At 49.2% G+C, this 19,204-nt stretch overlaps 1 protein-coding gene across 1 annotated transcript in view; it reads left to right on the forward strand.

Moving 5' to 3' along the window:
* The window catches only part of LOC124033050 (FERM domain-containing protein 3-like), a 26,096-nt gene extending 8,615 nt beyond the window's left edge, over nucleotides 1-17,481 (forward strand). Inside the window, exons 2-7 of the mRNA XM_046344972.1 lie at nucleotides 942-1,066; nucleotides 2,612-2,686; nucleotides 4,068-4,136; nucleotides 4,247-4,384; nucleotides 11,695-12,275; nucleotides 16,337-17,481. Coding sequence (XP_046200928.1) covers nucleotides 942-1,066; nucleotides 2,612-2,686; nucleotides 4,068-4,136; nucleotides 4,247-4,384; nucleotides 11,695-12,275; nucleotides 16,337-17,022 — 1,674 coding nt within the window. The 3' untranslated portion in view covers nucleotides 17,023-17,481. The remainder of the gene's footprint in view (nucleotides 1-941; nucleotides 1,067-2,611; nucleotides 2,687-4,067; nucleotides 4,137-4,246; nucleotides 4,385-11,694; nucleotides 12,276-16,336) is intronic.
* The last annotated feature ends 1,723 nt before the right edge of the window (nucleotides 17,482-19,204 follow it).

The raw sequence follows: 19,204 nt of genomic DNA on the forward strand, positions 1-19,204 counted from the left end.
AGAGGTTAAGTCTGTCCAGGTCAGGGAACGTCTGTGTCTTTGATCTCTGCTGTCAGGCTCTGGATCTGCTCTGTGCTCTGTAATGCTGCGGATACCATTGATCTGCCGTCTCATATTACCAGACAGAGAGCAGATAACTGGACTGTTACTGGAATTGATCCCCTCTTATCCCCAGCTCTGCCCATAAACTCCCTCACACCCGTGGCCTTTTAAGAGCTGCTTAGTGCTGGTAGTGCACAAGTCTACTGCTCTCCACCTCCACATCTCCCTAACAGGCTGAGTATAGGTCTGGGGCAGCACTTTGCACAGCTCACTCTCAACATGTTCAGCACTTTGTTGGATGCCTCGTCCTAATTCACTGTCTTCCTCTGCTTGGTTCATCTCCTTCCATCACTCTCTCTCTCTCTCTCTCTCGCGCTCTCTCTTGCTCTATCTCTCATTCTGTCTGTCTCTCTCTTTCTATTGTTCTCTCTCTCCACCCCTCTCTCTCTTTCTATCGGTCTCTCCCTCTCTCTCTCTCTCTGTCTGTCTGTCTGTCTGTCTGTCTGTCTGTCTGTCTGTCTGTCTGTCTGTCTGTCTGTCTGTCTGTCTGTCTGTCTGTCTGTCTGTCTGTCTGTCTGTCTGTCTGTCTGTCTGTCTGTCTGTCTGTCTGTCTGTCTGTCTGTCTGTCTGTCTGTCTGTCTGTCTGTCTGTCTGTCTGTCTGTCTGTCTCTCTCTTTCTGTCTCTCTCTCCCTCTCTCTCTTTCTATCAATCTCTCTCTCGCTCTCGCTCTCTCTCTGTCTGTCTGTCTGTCTGTCTCTCTGTCTGTCTGTCTGTCTGTCTGTCTCTCTCTCTCTCTCTCTCTCTCTCTCTCTCTCTCTCTCTCTCTCTCTCTCTCTCTCTCTCTCTCTCTGTCTCTCTCTGTCTCTCTCTTTCTATTGTTCTCTCTCTCCACCCCTCTCTCGTTCTCTCTTTCTCTCACTCAATCTCTCTGCAGAAGAAACTGGTGCTGACGTTCCACACCTCTACCCCAGCGGCGTGTAAACATTTGTGGAAGTGTGGGGTGGAGAACCAAGCATTTTACAAGTGAGTCCCACAAAACACTGCAACACTCTCATATTCATCTCTCTATCAAAGGTGGAACTTATGTGTGTGTTTGGACGTGTTTAACTATTCTTGAGAAGACCCCACACAAGGATAGCAGTACAAGACTGTGTGTGTGTGTGTGTGTGTGTGTGTGTGTGTGTGTGTGTGTGTGTGTGTGTGTGTGTGTGTGTGTGTGTGTGTGTGTGTGTGTGTGTGTGTGTGTGTGTGTGTGTGTGTGTGTGTGTGTGTGTGTGTGTGTGTGTGTGTACAAGTTTTACTATACTTGTAAGTATCAGAAGTCCTCACAAGAATAGCAAACCAACTGGAATTCCGAGAAGTGAGGACATTTTGCCGGTCCTCACTTGTAAGGGTTAGGGGTTATGGTTAAGATTAGGGTTCGAGTTAAGGTAAGGGGTAGCACTTAGGGAAAATAGGATAATTATTATTATTATTTTTTTATTTATTTTTACCCCCTTTTCTCCCCAATTACGTGGTATCCAATTGTTAGTAGTTACTATCTTGTACGGGCTCGGGAGAGACGAAGGTCGAAAGCCATGCATCCTCCTAAACACAACCCACCCAAGCCACAACTGCTTCTTAACACAGTGCGCATCCAACCCGGAAGCCAGCTTCACCAATGTGTCGGAGGAAACACTGTGCACCTGGCGACCTGGTTAGCGTGCACTGTGCCCAGCCCGCCACAGGAGTCGCTGGTTCGCGATGAGACAAGGATATCCCTACCGGCCAAACCCTCCCTAACCCGGACGACGCTAGGCCAATTGTGCCCAGAGCCTGGGCGCGAACCCAGAGTCTCTGGTGGCAGGAAAATAGGATTTTGAATGGGAATCAATTGTTGGTGCCCAAAAATTCCTCACAAGTATAGTAAGACATGGCTGTGTGTGTTTGTCTGTGTGTTTGTCTGCGCGTGTATGTGTGTGTGTGTGCGCGCATAGGCACTAGCCAGGTTGATTTGTGGCTGCAGAGACTGCTGTTGTCAGTAGTTTAATCCAGAGTTATGAGTGTGACTGGCTGGATGGATGGATGGATGGGGTTGGATGGGAGGGGTGGAGGGTTGGAAAGACAGACAGCACTGGCCCACAGGGCCAGCAGCTGAGCCTGGCTCCTGATTGCTTTTTTGTGGCTCCTGAGGGCTCGAGTTTCCCTGTTCCTCAGCAGAGAGGCAGGCTTGGATGTCAGATCAGAGCTCGTTAATCAAATGAGACTGAATTGAATTTAGAAAATGGCAGTCAAAGAGAGAACTGTGAAGTGCTGTCCTGGCACACATTAACCTTTTTGACAGGACCAACTAGACTGGATACCTGTGAAGTCCTATGAGTTCCTTTTTGACAGGACCAACTAGACTGGATACCTGTAAAGTCCTATGAGGTCCTTTTTGACAGAACTAACTAGACAAACAACTAGAACTAGAAACAAACATTACATTTGGATACCTGTCAAGTCCTATGAGTTCCTAAATGCCAAATATAACTAATGAATCAATGTGCCATCTTGCTCAACAAACAATTATCTCCGTCTCTTTGACAGATGTGCAAAGTCAAGCCAGATCAAGACTGTGTCCAGCAGTAATATTTTCTTCAAGGGAAGCAGGTTTCGGTACAGGTGCGACATTGAATGCTTGGCTGTGTCACTGAGCCTTACTAAGCCAAGCTGTGTCCAGATAAATGCCCCTAGACTTATGTATTGTTTGTTTTGATCATTTCCCAAAGCATTTAACATGGCTTACATGCTACGTATCTCTTCATTTCAGCAGCTGGATAAGTGCCCTTGAGCAAGGCCCTTAACCATAATTGCTCCTGTAAGTCGCATTTGAAAGAGCGTCTGCTAAAATTTAAATGTAAAAGTCATGTTTTTCCCCCAATATGGACTAGGTCTAGGTAACATACTGTATAACATGTTGATATGATCTCAAGTTTGGGGACAATGTTTGGATTAAGGTTGATTTCCTGCTTTGCTGTAACTTTACCCTGTGTGATACAGTACACACTGTAGAACTACACCAAGACAATGTCACACTGAAGAACTACACCTAGACAAAGTCACACTGTAGATCTACACCTAGAGAAAGTCACACTGTAGATCTACACCTAGACAAAGTCACACTGTAGATCTACACCAAGACAAAGTCACACTGTAGAGCTACACCTAGACAAAGTCACACTGTAGAACTACACCTAGACAAAGTCACACTGTAGAACTACACCTAGACAAAGTCACACTGTAGAGCTACACCTAGACAAAGTCACACTGTAGAACTACACCAAGACAAAGTCACAATGTAGAACTACACCTAGACAAAGTCACACTGTAGAGCTACACCTAGACAAAGTCACACTGTAGATCTACACCAAGACACATTCACACTGTAGAACTACACCAAGACAAAGTCACACTGTAGAACTACACCAAGACAAAGTCACACTGAAGAACTACACCTAGACAAAGTCACACTGTAGAACTACACCTAGACAAAGTCACACTGTAGAACTACACCTAGACAGAGTCACACTGTAGAACTACACCTAGACAAAGTCACACTGTAGATCTACACCAAGACAAAGTCACACTGTAGAACTACACCTAGACAAAGTCACACTGTAGATCTACACCAAGACAAAGTCACACTGTAGAACTACACCAAGACAAAGTCACACTGTAGAACTACACCAAGACAAAGTCACACTGTAGAGCTACACCTAGACAAAGTCACACTGTAGAGCTACACCAAGACAAAGTCACAATGTAGAACTACACCTAGACAAAGTCACACTGTAGAGCTACACCTAGACAAAGTCACACTGTAGAACTACACCAAGACAAAGTCACAATGTAGAACTACACCAAGACAAAGTCACAATGTAGAACTACACCTAGACAAAGTCACACTGTAGAGCTACACCTAGACAAAGTCACACTGTAGAACTACACCAAGACAAAGTCACTTATTGGGTTCTCCAAAATGACATTTTGTTTTTCTCTTTAGTGGAAGAGTTGCAAAAGAAGTAATCGAAGCCAGCTCCAAGATCCAGAGAGAATCACCGGCGGTGCATCGGTGAGAGAGAGAACAGAACCTCACTGTCATGTGGTTAGTACCACATACCAGGGAAATGTGTGTTTAGTCTGGCAAATCAGATAACAAGTGCTGTTTATACCATGTTTCAGGTTACACTTTGGGCAGAGCAGAAGCTTCAACTCACTGAGCCACAAAAACCTGATCATAAACATGGAGCCTCTTGTCCCAGCACTGCCCTCCACCAATGAGTATGAAGAGACCTCGGCAGACAATGGTAAGAGCACGCAGTCACACACACATACATACATACATACACACATACACACATACCGGCCGCATTCTTGGGTTTGCTTGGTCTCCAATGACAGCTGTTAGGTATCCAACTCTCGGAGTTGGAGTGTAAATTGAGAAGCTGATGCTACGGTAAGCCTCGTTTCCCTGGAGACTCCAATCACAGAGCTAAAAATACACCTCCCATGAGCCTCCCTGAGGACACCATGCTGGTAATGACCAGTCACGGAAGTGCACCATGACATCACGGAAACAGACCTAGGAACCAAGCTAGGGTTAGCGTTAACAGTAACTTAATTAGCACATATTAGCACGTGTGTGTGTGTGTGTGTGTGTGTGTGTGTGTGTGTGTGTGTGTGTGTGTGTGTGTGTGTGTGTGTGTGTGTGTGTGTGTGTGTGTGTGTGTGTGTGTGTGTGTGTGTGTGTGTGTGTGTGTGTGTGTGTGTGTGTGTGTGTGTGTGTGTGTGTGTGAGATACAGCAGTCTTTATTACTTTGTTTACTAAACCTCATGTTAGTCTCATCCTCGGATATACAGTACAATAGATGGCTTGTAAACGGTAGGCTGGTTTATGTGTGCCATAGAAGCTGGTGCCTCTTGTCCTGTAAATGGTATAAGGTGGAGTTTCTCCAGACTAGGACTGACAGCCTGGTAGTATGTATAATGGTCGTTAGTTGTTCCAGAATAGGACTGACAGGCTGGTGGTATATATAGTGGTCGTTAGTTGTTCCAGACTAGGACTGACAGGCTGGTAGTATGTATAATGGTCGTTAATTGTTCCAGACTAGGACTGACAGGCTGGTAGTATATATAGGGGTCAGTATAAGAGTGTTCTGCCGAGGGACCACAGAGACGAATCCATCAGCTCTACTGCTGACACTCTGGCTTAACACTGGCCTAGGATCAGTTTATCCATTTACATTTACATTACATTTAAGTCATTTAGCAGACGCTCTTAACCAGAGCGACTTACAAATTGGTGCATTCACCTTATGACATCCAGTGGGACAGTCACTTAACAATAGTGCATCTAAAACTTAGGGGGGTGGGGTGAGAGGGATTACTTAACCTATCCTAGGTATTCCTTAAAGAGGTGGGGTTTCAGGTGTCTCCGGAAGGTGGTGATTGACTCCGCTGTCCTGGCGTCGTGAGGGAGTTTGTTCCACCATTGGGGGCCAGGGCAGCGAACAGTTTTGACTGGGCTGAGCGGGAGCTGACTTCCTCAGTGGTAGGGAGGCGAGCAGGCCAGAGGTGGATGCAGTGCCCTTGTTTGGGTGTAGGGCCTGATCAGAGCCTGGAGGTACTGATGTCACATAGGCAAGCACCATGGTCTTGTAGCGGATGCGAGCTTCAACTGGAAGTTCCAGACGTGAGAGAACTGGGAAGGTTGAACACCAGGCTGGATGAGTTGAAGGGGTTTAATGGCACAGGCAGGGAGCCCAGCCAACAGCGAGTTGCAGTAATCCAGACGGGAGATGACAAGTGCCTGGATTAGGACCTGCGCCGCTTCCTGTGTGAGGCAGGGTCGACTCTGCGGATGTTGTAGAGCATGAACCTACAGGAACGGGCCACCGCCTTGATGTTAGTTGAGAACGACAGGGTGTTGTCCAGGATCACGCCAAGGTTCTTGGCGCTCTGGGAGGAGGACACAATGGAGTTGTCGACCGTGATGGCGAGATCATGGAACGGGCAGTCCTTCCCCGGGAGGAAGAGCAGCTCCGTCTTAGGTTCAAGGTGGTGATCCGTCATCCACACTGATATGTTCCAGACATAGGCCACCTGGTCATCAGAAGATTAATTGTGGTAGTCTATAGCAATGATAAGAGAGACCATGTGAGGTTATGACAGAGCCAAGTGACTTGGTGTTCAAGAACAGACTGGGGGACACCAGTGGTGAGAGCGCGTGGTGAGGAGACAGATTCTCGCCACGCCACCTGGTAGGAGCGACCTGTCAGGTAGGACGCAATCCAGCGTGGGCCGCGCCGGAGATGCCCAACTCGGAGAGGGTGGAGAGGAGGATCTGATGGTTCACAGTATCGAAGGCAGCCGATAGATCTAGAAGGATGAGAGCAGAGGAGAGAGAGTTGTTCCAGATACAGAGGAGAGCAGTCTCAGTTGAATGACTAGTCTTGCTGATTTGGATCAAGAAGGTCATTCAGAGAGAGATAGCGGGAGAGCTACGTTCAAGAGTTTTGGAGAGAAAAGAAAGAAGGGATACTGGTCTGTTCCATCGGAGGGACTAGGTTTTTTCAGAAGGGGTGCAACTCTCGCTCTCTTGAAGACGGAACAGGTCAGGGATGAGTTGATGAGCGAGGTGAGGTAAGGGAGAAGGTCTCCGGAAATGGTCTGGAGAAGAGAGGAGGGGATAGGGTCAAGCGGGCAGGTTGTTGGGCGGCCGGCCGTCACAAGAGAGATTTCATCTGGAGAGAGAGGGGAGAAAGAGGTCAGAGCACAGGGTAGGGCAGTGTGAGCAGAACCAGCGGTGTCGTTTGACTTAGCAAACGAGGATCGGATGTCGTCGACCTTCTTTTCAAAATGGTTGTCATCTCCGGAGGACAGGAGGGAGGAGAAGGTGGCAAAGAGCTTCCTAGGGTTGAGGCAGATGCTTGGAATTTAGCGTGGTAGAAAGTGGCTTTAGCAGCAGAGACAGAGGAGGAAAATGTAGAGAGGAGGGAGTGAAAGGATGCCAGGTGTTTTTCCAGAGCCCTGTTCTGTGAGCTCGATGAGTCATCGAGCCACGGAGCGGGAGGGGAGGACCGAGCCGGCCTGGAGGATAGGGGACATAGAGAGTCAAGGGATGCAGAGAGGGAGGAGAGGAGGGTTGAGGAGGCAGAATCAGGAGATAGGTGGGAGAAGGTTTGAGCGGAGGGAAGAGATGATAGGATTAGCGGGGGAGAGAGAGCGAAGGTTGGGACGGCGCGATACCAGGAGGGGCAGTGTGGGAGGTGTTGGATGAGAGCGAGAGGGAAAAGGATACAAGGCAGTGGTCGGAGACTTGGAGGGAGTTGCAGTGAGGTTAGTGGAAGAACAGCATCTAGTAAAGATGAGGTCGAGCGTATTGCCTGCCTTGTGAGTAGGGGGAAGGTGAGAGGGTGAGGTCTGGAAAGAAGGAGGCAGAGAGGAAAGAGTCAAAGGTAGACGTGGGGAGGTTAAAGTCGCCCAGAACTGTGAGAGGTGAGCCGTCCTCAGGAAAGGAGCTTATCAAGGCATCAAGCTCATTGATGAACTCTCCGAGGGAACCTGGAGGGCGATAAATGATAAGGATGTTAAGCTTGAAAGGGCTAGTAACTGTGACAGCATGGAATTCAAAGGAGGCGATAGACAGATGGGTAAGGGGAGAAAGAGAGAATGACCACTTGGGAGAGATGAGGATCCCGGTGCCACCACCCCGCTGACCAGATGCTCTCGGGTGTGCGAGAACACGTGGGCGGACGAAGAGAGAGCAGTAGGAGTAGCAGTGTTGTCTGTGGTGATCCATGTTTCCGTCAGTGCCAAGAAGTCGAGGGACTGGAGGGAGGCATAGGCTGAGATGAACTCTGCCTTGTTGACCGCAGATTGGCAGTTCCAGAGGCTACCGGAGACCTGGAACTCCACGTGGGTCGTGCGCGCTGGGACCACCAGCGGTGTGGAGCGTTTGTATGGTCTGTGCAGAGAGGAGAGAACAGGGATAAACAGACACATAGTTGACAGGCTACAGAAGAGGCTACGCTAATGCAAAGGAGATTGGAATGACAAGTGGACTACACGTCTCGAATGTTCAGAAAGTTAAGCACGTAGCAAGAATCTTATTGACTAAAATGATTAAAATGATACAGTACTGCTGAAGTAGGCCAGCTGGCAGTGGGTGCGTTGTTGACACTACACTAATCAAGTCATTCCGTTGAGTGTAATAGTTTCTGCAGTGTTGCTATTCGGGGGCTAGCAGGCTAGCTAGCAGTGTTGTTTACGTTACGTTGCGTTAAAAGAACGAGGAGGCTGTCTGACCAGACCTGCCCTTGGGGGGGAACAGAGATGGAAGAAAGAGAGGGGGAGGTGAAGAAGAGAGGCAGGGAGAGAGGGAAGAAGAGCAAAGGGGAGAGGGGGATGGAGATAGGGGGAAGGAGGAGAGGAGAGGGCAGAAACCTGAACCAGCCACTCTATGTATGGGTGGGCCAATCAGACATATATTTTTTAATGTCCTCTACTTGTCAGTGTTACCTAAACATGCAAACACATCAGATAGAAGTCAAAGCAAAAGCAGTGCACTGGAATGACATTCAGATTAACAAAAATGACATTCACTTTCATGGGATGGGTGGCTAAAAATAATGAACTGAAAGCCACACCCCCAATTAGCCACCAATTTGACTGAGGCATATGTCCCTGTGCTTCTATAGCTATATATGTACCAGGCCACTGTCTACGTCATTAGTTCATTTAGCAATCAACACAGCTGATAAACCAGTGCCTTTATCACAGTCCACACACGTATATTGTAGCTTTAATTAGCTATAAAATTGCACATTTTCCTCTTTGCCCCATGGCAAAATGTGTGGAATTACAGGACATTAGCTTTAAAAAAAAACTTTCTCTCAGCCTCATGTTAAAATGTGTAGAATAGTATGAGATTAGTTATAAAACTGAAAATGTTCATCTTTGCACAATGTGTAGCATTCTAGGATGTTAGCTGTTTCCCCAAACATTTCTGCAGGCCCACACACCAACGGATTTCTGTCTACGCCACTGACCTGAACTTAGTGTTTGCCATCCATCAGAGGGGGTGAGGTATCAGGAGACATCCAGGGGGCCTGTCTCTACCTCTGAGTTATACCCCCGAGGTGTTACCCCCTGGATTCTAACACACACACACATACACACAAACGTCCCTCTTTCACATTCCCATTTAGGGCATTATGCTATTACACGCATAGGACTCTGTTCTCACTCTAGTCTGCTTCTTATCCACCATCCTGCGGGACAATTTACAGCATATGCCTGCCGGGAAAACATGATCTTGGCTGGGTTTTAAAGAACTACCAGAGTGGCCATTTCATCTGTCACCTCTCGAATGACTGGACCGGAGCAGGAAGCAGTCACCAGCAGCAGGTGTTGGTGTTGACCAGGCCTATAGACCCTGAGCCTCTGTGGTCTCTGTAGGCCTCCTATGACTGACTAGCACAGCCTGTCTAGTCTACCCCAGGGCCACTGAGGGCCACTACACAGGCCCGGGTTGGCTGGTCGGCTGGCTGGCTGGAAGAGGACTGGCTACCCCTCAGAGCCTGGTTCCTCTCTAGGTTCCTGCCTGTCTAGGGAGTTTCTCCTAGCCACCGTGTCTCTACATCTGCATTGCTTGCTTTCTGGGGTTTTAGGCTGGGTTTCTGTATAAGCACTTTGTGACATCCGCTTGTTTGAAAAGGGCTCCATAAATACATTTGATTGTTAAATTGATAACCCTAAGGGGGTTTTAGGAATATAAACCCCTTCATATGCATCAGCATGAATGGGTAATATAACAGTATGTGAACATGTATGTGTTTGTGTGGGAATGAGACATAGTAATCTCCTCTGGCCCCCTCTCTCCCTAGCGTCTCTGGGCCCCCTCTCTCCCTAGCCTCCCTGGCCCCCCTCTCTCCCTAGGTTCCCTGGCCCCCCTCTCCGCCCCCTCTCTCCTAACCTTTCTGCCCCCCTCTCTCCTATCCTCTCTGACCCCCTCTCTACCAAGCCATTCTGCCCCCTCTCTCCTATCCGCTCTGACCCCCTCTCTACTAAGCCATTCTGCCCCCTCTCTCCTATCCTCTCTGACCCCCCTCTCTACCAAGCCATTCTGGCCCCCTCTCTCCCAACCTCTCTGGACCCCCTCTCCTAACCTTTCTGACACCCCTCTCCTAGCCTCCTTGACCCCCTCTCTCCTAGCCTCCTTGACCCCCTCTCTCCTAGCCTCCTTGACCCCCTCTCTCCTAGCCTCCTTGACCCCCCTCTCTCCTAGCCTCCTTGACCCCCTCTCTCCTAACCTTTCTGACACCCTCTCTCCTAGCCTCCTTGACCCCCCTCTCTCCTAGCCTCCTTGACCCCTCTCTCTCCTAGCCTCCTTGACCCCCTTCTCTCCTAGCCTCCTTGACCCCCTCTCTCCTAGCCTCCTTGACCCCCTCTCTCCTAACCTTTCTGACACCCCTCTCTCCTAGCCTCTTTGACCCCCTCTCTCCTAACCTCTCTGGACCCCTCTCTCCTAACCTCTCTGGACCCCTCTCTCCTAACCATTCTGCCCCCTCTCTCCTAACCTCTCTGGCCCCCTCCCTCCTAACCATTCTGCCCCCTCTCTCCTAACCTCTCTGGCCCCCGTCTATCCTAACCTTTCTGACACCCCTCTCTCCTAGCCTCCTTGACCCCCCTCTCTCCTAGCCTCCTTGACCCCCTCTCTCCTAACCTTTCTGACACCCCCCTCTCTCCTAGCCTCCTTGACCCCCTTCTCTCCTAGCCTCCTTGACCCCCCTCTCTCCTAGCCTCCTTGACCCCCCTCTCTCCTAACCTTTCTGACACCCCTCTCTCCTAGCCTCTTTGACCCCCTCTCTCCTAACCTCTCTGGACCCCTCTCTCCTAACCTCTCTGGACCCCTCTCTCCTAACCATTCTGCCCCCTCTCTCCTAACCTCTCTGGCCCCCTCCCTCCTAACCATTCTGCCCCCCCTCTCTCCTAACCTCTCTGGCCCCCGTCTATCCTAACCTTTCTGACACCCCTCTCTCCTAGCCTCTCTGGCCCCCTCTTTCCTTGCCTCTCTGGCCCCCCTCTCTCCTAGCTTCTCTGGCCCCTTCTCTCCTTGCCACTCTGGCCCCCTCTCTCCTAGCTCCTCTGGCCCCCTCTCTCCTTGCCTCTCTGGCCCCCTCTCTCCTTGCTTCTCTGGCCCCCCTCTCCTTGCCACTCTGCCCCCCTCTCTCCTTGCCACTCTGGCCCCCTCTCTCCTAGCGTCTCTAGCCCCCCTTTATCCTAGCCTCTCTGGCCCTAATCAGTCAGAGATTAGCTGGCCCTCTCTGCAAGACCAGGGGTGTAAAAATAGGCCCTCCTGCTTTTGGGATGATCCACCCCTAATGCCCTGTCTTTGTTAACGCTGCAGACATTGAAGTCATCTGGGAGAGTTGTGTGTGTGTGTGTGCGTGTTAAACCTGGTGCAGAGCTCAGAGGACAGTCAGTCAGTGTGTGTGGGAGTCGAGGCGCTGCCGGGTCAGAGTTAACGGGGGAGCAAAGTAGCCATGGAGCTTCTGGAGCAGAGGAATGAGGCAGATATTGGGTTGGGAGTCGGGGACCCTCTGGGGTCTGGGGGTGTCTTGCGGCAGCCGGCGGACTTGGGTGAGGAGCTGGGTGAGGGGCTGTGTGAGGAGCTGGTTAAGGAGATGGGTGAGGAGCTGGTTGAGGATCTGGGTGAGGAGCTGGGTGAGTGGCAGGGTGAGGAGCTGGTTAAGGAGATGGGTGAGGAGCTGGGTGAGGGAGCTGGGTGAGGAGCTGGGTGAGGGGCAGGGTGAGGGGCAGGGTGAGGAGCTGGGTGAGGGGCTGGGTAAGGAGCTGGTTGAGGAGCTGGGTGAGGGGCTGGGTGAGGAGCTGGTTGAGGAGCTGAGTAAGGGGCTGGTTGAGGAGCTGGTTGAGGAGCTGGTTGAGGAGCTGGGTGAGGGGCTGGGTGATGAGCTGGGTGAGGGGCTGGGTGAGGAGCTGGGTGAGGGGCTGAGTAAGGGGCTGGGTAAGGAGGAAGAGGAGATCCTAGGTGTGGGTTGTGGGGAGGTTCTGGAGGAGCGGGGAGATGCGGTGCGCTGCCGGTTAAAGATCACCACCAGTCACAACCTGCAGCTCCGCATGGCCAACCACACGGCCCGGGACATCTATGTACGCCTGCTCGGCCACGGGGAGCGCATCTCTGGGACCGGTACGGAATCATGGAATCAATGGGATGGGGCGGTGTGTGTGTGTGTGTATAATCAGTAGTGTATGGGTCACAGTCCGGGGGAAATAAACTATTTCATCATGTACACTGTTAACATTCTGACCTCGCTCCATAAAGTCAGTTGATTTACTGACGTTGTTGTCGGGTGGAGCCTGTTGTTTGTTAATGGTCTGTTTATGGTTTAGTGTGAACGAGACATTGGCTGGACTGGAGCATCAGTGACAAGCGTCCACTGTATCTGTGATAGTTTTATGGAGCTCTGCTGTCTCCGGTGTCTGGTTTCACCAGGCTAGAGTGGCGGGACATAGCGGGGAAAACCGTGTGTGTGTGTGTGTGTGTGTGTGTGTGTGTGTGTGTGTGTGTGTGTGTGTGTGTGTGTGTGTGTGTGTGTGTGTGTGTGTGTGTGTGTGTGTGTGTGTGTGTGTGTGTGTGTGTGTGTGTGTTGAGGAGGAGCTGCAGGAATCTAACGGCTCAGTCTGTCACCTGATCTGAGTACAAAACCACCCGTGATTACATTATCTACTGCTAAACTGACAGGGGAACAGAGAGCGAGGGGGGGTGTCTGGTGATTGTTATGTGAGCTCTCTTCCATTAATGTGGGAGGCTCACTCACTCCTTAGTGATCAGGTGACTTGAAGGAGAGGACTCACTCCTTAGTGATCAGTTGACCTGAAGGAGAGGACTCACTCCTCAGTGATCAGGTGACTTGAAGGAGAGGACTCACTCCTTAGTGATCAGTTGACCTGAAGGAGAGGACTCACTCCTTAGTGATCAGTTGACCTAAAGGAGAGGACTCATTCCTCAGTGATCAGGTGACTTGAAGAGAGGACTCACTCCTTAGTGATCAGTTGACCTGAAGGAGAGGACTCACTCCTTAGTGATCAGTTGACCTGAAGGAGAGGACTCACTCCTCAGTGATCAGGTGACTTGAAGGAGAGGACTCACTCCAGTGATCAGTTGACCTGAAGGAGAGGACTCACTCCTCAGTGATCAGGTGACTTGAAGGAGAGGACTCACTCCTCAGTGATCAGGTGACTTGAAGGAGAGGACTCACTCCAGTGATCAGTTGACCTGAAGGAGAGGACTCACTCCTCAGTGATCAGGTGACTTGAAGGAGAGGACTCACTCTTCAGTGATCAGGTGACTTGAAGGAGAGGACTCACTCTTCAGTGATCAGGTGACTTGAAGGAGATGACTCACTCTTCAGTGATCAGGTGACCTGAAGGAGAGGACTCACTCTTCAGTGATCAGGTGACCTGAAGGAGAGGACTCACTCCTTAGTGATCAGTTGACCTGAAGGAGAGGACTCACTCTTCAGTGATCAGGTGACCTGAAGGAGAGGACTCACTCCTCAGTGATCAGGTGACTTGAAGGAGAGGGCTCACTCCTCAGTGATCAGGTGACTTGAAGGAGAGGACTCACTCCTCAGTGATCAGGTGACTTGAAGGAGAGGACTCACTCCTCAGTGATCAGGTGACTTGAAGGAGAGGGCTCACTCCTCAGTGATCAGGTGACTTGAAGGAGAGGACTCACTCCTCAGTGATCAGGTGACCTGAAGGAGAGGACTCACTCTTCAGTGATCAGGTGACCTGAAGGAGAGGACTCACTCTTCAGTGATCAGGTGACCTGAAGGAGAGGACTCACTCTTCAGTGATCAGGTGACTTGAAGGAGAGGACTCACTCTTCAGTGATCAGGTGACCTGAAGGAGTGGACTCACTCTTCAGTGATCAGGTGACTTGAAGGAGAGGACTCACTCCTCAGTGATCAGGTGACTTGAAGGAGAGGACTCACTCCTCAGTGATCAGGTGACTTGAAGGAGAGGGCTCACTCCTCAGTGATCAGGTGACTTGAAGGAGAGGATCACCATGAGGTGTCTAGAATGACAAAACAGCTCCCTTCCACCTCTCTCTCTCTACCTTCCATCTCTCTCTCTCCCCTCCACCTCTCTCTCTCCCCTCCCCCTCTCTATCTCCCCTCCATCTCTTTCTCCCCTCCACCCCTATCTCTCTCCTCTCCACCTCTCCCCGTCTCCCCTCGATCTCTCTCTGTCTCCCGTCCACCTCTCTCTACCTCCCCTCCACCTCTCTCCATCTCCCCTCCACCTCACTGTCTCTCCTCCACCTCCCTAACTCTCTGTCTCTCCCTCTCTGGTCCCACTGTATCGCTTTGAGGTCATTTGCACGCCAACTCATTGTTGACTCTGGCAGTTTCCATAGCAGCCGTCACCGTGTTGTTCCAGGACAGTCAACCACCCACCCACCCTCTCGCTCTCTCTCTCTCTCTCTCTCTCTCTCTCTCTCTCTCTCTCTCTCTCTCTCTTTCCGTGCCCAAAGGTTTGAATCCGTTGGCATAGTTACTGAGCAGTTTCGTTGGTCCAGTAAATGTGTGTGTTTGGCTGTATACTCTTACAGTAGATGTGGTCTTAGCCTAATGAAGCATTGTGTTTTATACAATATGTACAACTTGCTCAAACGCTGTGTGTTTGTCTTAGAAGTGGCCCAGCAGATGGGGAATGTGTATGCCCATCATGTCTCTTGTGAGGTACGGGAGAAATGCAGACTGGCAGTGAGTCACACATCACTGGGAGTTTAGCCCAGAGACATTTCCTAATCCACAGCAGGAAGACAGCTGGGCCTATTTTAAACCCCCACACACACACACATACACACACACACACACACATACACACATACATACATACATACATACATACATACATACATACATACATACATACATACATACATACATACATACATACATACATACATACATACATACATACATACATACATACATACATACATACATACATACATACATACATACATACATACATACATACATACATACATACATACATACATACATACATACATACATACATACATACATACATACATACATACATACATACATACATACATAGTGTTGGAGTCTGTTCTGTGTTCTAGTGTTGGACTCTGATCTGTGTTCTAGTGTTGGAGTCTGTTCTGTGTTATAGTTTTGGACTCCGATCTGTGTTCTAGTGTTGGAGTCTGTTCTGTGTTCTAGTGTTGGAGTCTGTTCTGTGTTATAGTTTTGGACTCTGATCTGTGTTCTAGTGTTGGAGTCTGTTCTGTGTTCTAATGTTGGAGTTTGTGGATAATAGCCTCTTACATATTCTTTATCGTCAGCTTATTATTGCCATTACTTTCTAAAACAGACGCGCACATGCACACACACACACATACAGATGCACACACACACACATACAGATGCACACACACACACATACAGATGCACACACACACACATACAGATGCACACACACACACACATACAGATACAAAAACACACACATACAGATGCACACACACACACATACAGATGCACACACACACACACACACATACAGATGCACACACACACACATACAGATGCACACACACACACACACACATACAGAGGTACACACACACACATACAGATGTACACACACACACATACAGATGCACACACACATACAGATGCACACACACACACATACAGATGCACACACACACACACACACACACACATACAGATGCACACACACACACACACATACAAATGCTCACACACATACACATACAGAGGTACACACACACATACAGATGCACACACACACACATACAGATGCACACACACACACATACAGATGCACACACACACACATACAGATGCACACACACACACATACAGAGGCACACACACACACATACAGAGGCACACACACATACAGAGGCACACACACACACACACACACACAGATGCACACACAAGGATGCACAAACACACCGTAGTGATCTCAGGGAGTGGCTGAAAGAGCAGAGGCACCCAATGACAGCTATTTTGTTGCTCAGAGGAGCCAAGCTGTAGGACGACGACATTCTCCAGTCAGTTAATCTCCAGATTTATTTTACAATCAGCTATTGGTTTTGACATGAAACTCGATAGCCTATCACTGAACTCAATAGGGTAAATAAGTGGATAAGAATATCAGCTCTTTCTTTTTTTACAGGACTACTGGCTCTGAAGGACTCTGTTCACTTGTCCCCCCTGAAGCCATCTACCACCCCCACGGAACGAGAGCTGGAGTGGCTGGAGGGCTCTGCTCTGGGGCAGCACAAGGAGGAGGAGGCCCCTACCAGGGCTGGGGGGGAGGCAGAGGGGGAGGAAGAGGATGAGGAGGAAGAGGAGACGAGTGGAGTCCTGACCATCTCTGAGTTGGTGTACAACCCCTGTGCCAGCATGCTGCCCACGCCGGTGGACGACGGCCAGGGAGGGGTTGACCTGCTGTTCCAGAGCCCCATCCAGAGCCCTGCTCGCCTGCTGAGAGAGCTACATGCTGACCCTGACATCCAGGCCCAGCTGGTGGCCGAGAGGGTGCGTGACCGTGCCTTCGAGCGTGCACGTGTGGTGGGGAGGACCATGCTAGGTAGCGGGCTTCGCCTCCTGACGAGGAATGAGCGGGTGAACACGTGTGTGCTGAGCGCGGTCCGCCTCATCGCCATGGTGATAGGGGTGCTACTGGTTGCCGTACCGATGCTGCTGCTGCTGCTGGAGTCGGACATAGACGTGTCGTTTTTGCACGAGATCAGGCAGACACCTGAGTTTGAGCAGTTCCACTACGAGTACTACTGCCCACTGCGCCGCTGGATCCTCTGTAAGACCAGCATGGTCATGGAGAGGCTGGGATGGGACTGAAGAGAAGAGGAGACACAAGAGTGGAAAGAGAAATGGAGGAGTAGGAAGAGGAGGAAAATTGAGGGAGGGTTGCTTTCACTCTGTACCATGTTTCTGTCTGCTCGCTCCTGATGCTGACACGCTGATGGGTATTTGTTGGGATTGGACAGTGATTTTCTAGTAGGTACGAGACATATATGTCTCTGGAGCTCATTTGATTGACTCTCCTCTTCATAACAGAGTCAATGATTGATCCCAGACACTGTCAGTAATGGCGGAGTGGGTGGGACAGAGAGAGAACATAGATCTGAGAGCAACCCTATATCACTGGCAACATAACAGCCACAGCCTACAGATAGATACACTACATGACCAAAAGTATGTGGACACCTGCTTGTCGAACATTTCAGTCCAAAATCATGGGCATTAATATGGAGTTGGTTCCCCTTTGCTGCTATAACAGCCTCCACTCTTCCGGGAAAGCGTTCCACTAGATGTTGGAACATTCAGCCACAAAAGCTTGAGTGAGGTTGGGCACTGATTTTGGGCAATTAAGCCTGGCTCACAGTCGGCGTTCCAATTCATCCCAAAGGTTTTAGATGGGGTTGAGGTCAGGGCTCTGTGCAGGCCAGTCAAGTTCTTCCCCACACATCTGGACAAACCATTTCTGTATAGACTTCACTTCGTGCATGGGGGCATTGTCATGCTGAAACAGGAAAGGGCCTTCCCAAAACTGTTGCCACAAAGTTGGAAGCACAGAATCTTCTAGAATGTCATTGTATGCTGCAGCATTAAGATTTCCTTTCACTTGAACTAAGGGGCCTAGTCCTACCTATGAAAAACTTCCCCAGACCATTATTCCTCCTCCACCAAACTTTAGAGTTGGCACTATGCATTTGGGCAGGTAGCGTTCTCCTGGGATCCGCCAAACCCAGATTCGTCCGTCAGACTGCCAGATGGGGAAGAGTGATTCATCACTCCAGAGTCGAATGGCGGAAAACTTTACACCACTTCAGCCGACGCTTGGCATTGTGCATGGGGATCTTAGGCTTGTCTGTGGATGGAAACCCATTTCATGAAGCTCCTGACAAACAGTTATTGTGCTGACGTTGCTTCCAGAGGCAGTTTGGAACTTGGTAGTGAGCACTCAGTGGTCCCGTTCTGTGAGCTTGTGTGGCCTACCACTTTGCGGCTGAGCCATTGTTGCTCCTAGACGTTTTCACTTCACAGTAGCAGCACTTACAGTTGACTGGGAAAGCAGAAATTTGAAGAAATTACTTGTTGGAAAGCTGGCATCTTATGACAGTGCCACGTTTTGTTGGCCACTGAGCTCTTCAGTAAGGCCATTCTACTGCCAATGTTTGTCAATGGACATTGCATGGTTATGTGCTCGAGTGTATACATCTGAAAGCAACGGGTGTGGCTGAAATAGCCCAATCCACTAATTTGAAGGGGTGTCCACATACTTTTGTATATATAGTGTATATATGTATATTTACAAAAAAATGAATATTGATCTAAATAAATCTTTGAAGTTCTTTTTAATGTTTTGTAAAAAATAAATGTGATGCAAAGTATTTCAGGAATTTTTCAGTCAGAGGATCTACTTACAAGTTTATTGAAGCTATGGGTTGGGGGTCAAAGTCAACTATTTTTAAAGACTACTGTCACTCGACTTGACTGGTAGCACCATGGGTTTTACTACAAAGATATAGCACAATCTTTTACAACACAGATGAACTGTTTCAGATTCTCTGATGTCATTGGAGTCAGGTGGCACAGGTTTGGTTAACTGTCTGTTTGTGTTGAACTAAATGTGATATTATTGAAGGTTTCAGTCAGTCACCTGGCAAGTGGATTTGAGAGTTTTAACATCAATATGTGATGTTAGCAACAGATTACAGTGCCTTTCGGAAAGTATTCAGACCCCTTGACTTATTCCACATTTTGGTAGGTTACAGCCTTATTCTAAAATGGATTAAATTGTTTTTTTTTCCCTCATCAATCTGCACACAATACCCAATAATTACAAAGCAAAAACAGTTTTTTAGAAATTGTTGTTAATTTATTAAAAATAAAGACCAGAAATATCACATTTACATGATTATTGAAACCTTTTAGTCAGTACTTTGTTGAAGTACCGTTGGCAGCGATTACAGCCTCGAGTCTTCTTGGGTATAACGCTACACCTGTATTTGGGGAG

The sequence above is a fragment of the Oncorhynchus gorbuscha genome, linkage group LG04, assembly GCF_021184085.1.
Source record: "Oncorhynchus gorbuscha isolate QuinsamMale2020 ecotype Even-year linkage group LG04, OgorEven_v1.0, whole genome shotgun sequence".
Lineage (NCBI taxonomy): Eukaryota > Metazoa > Chordata > Actinopteri > Salmoniformes > Salmonidae > Oncorhynchus > Oncorhynchus gorbuscha.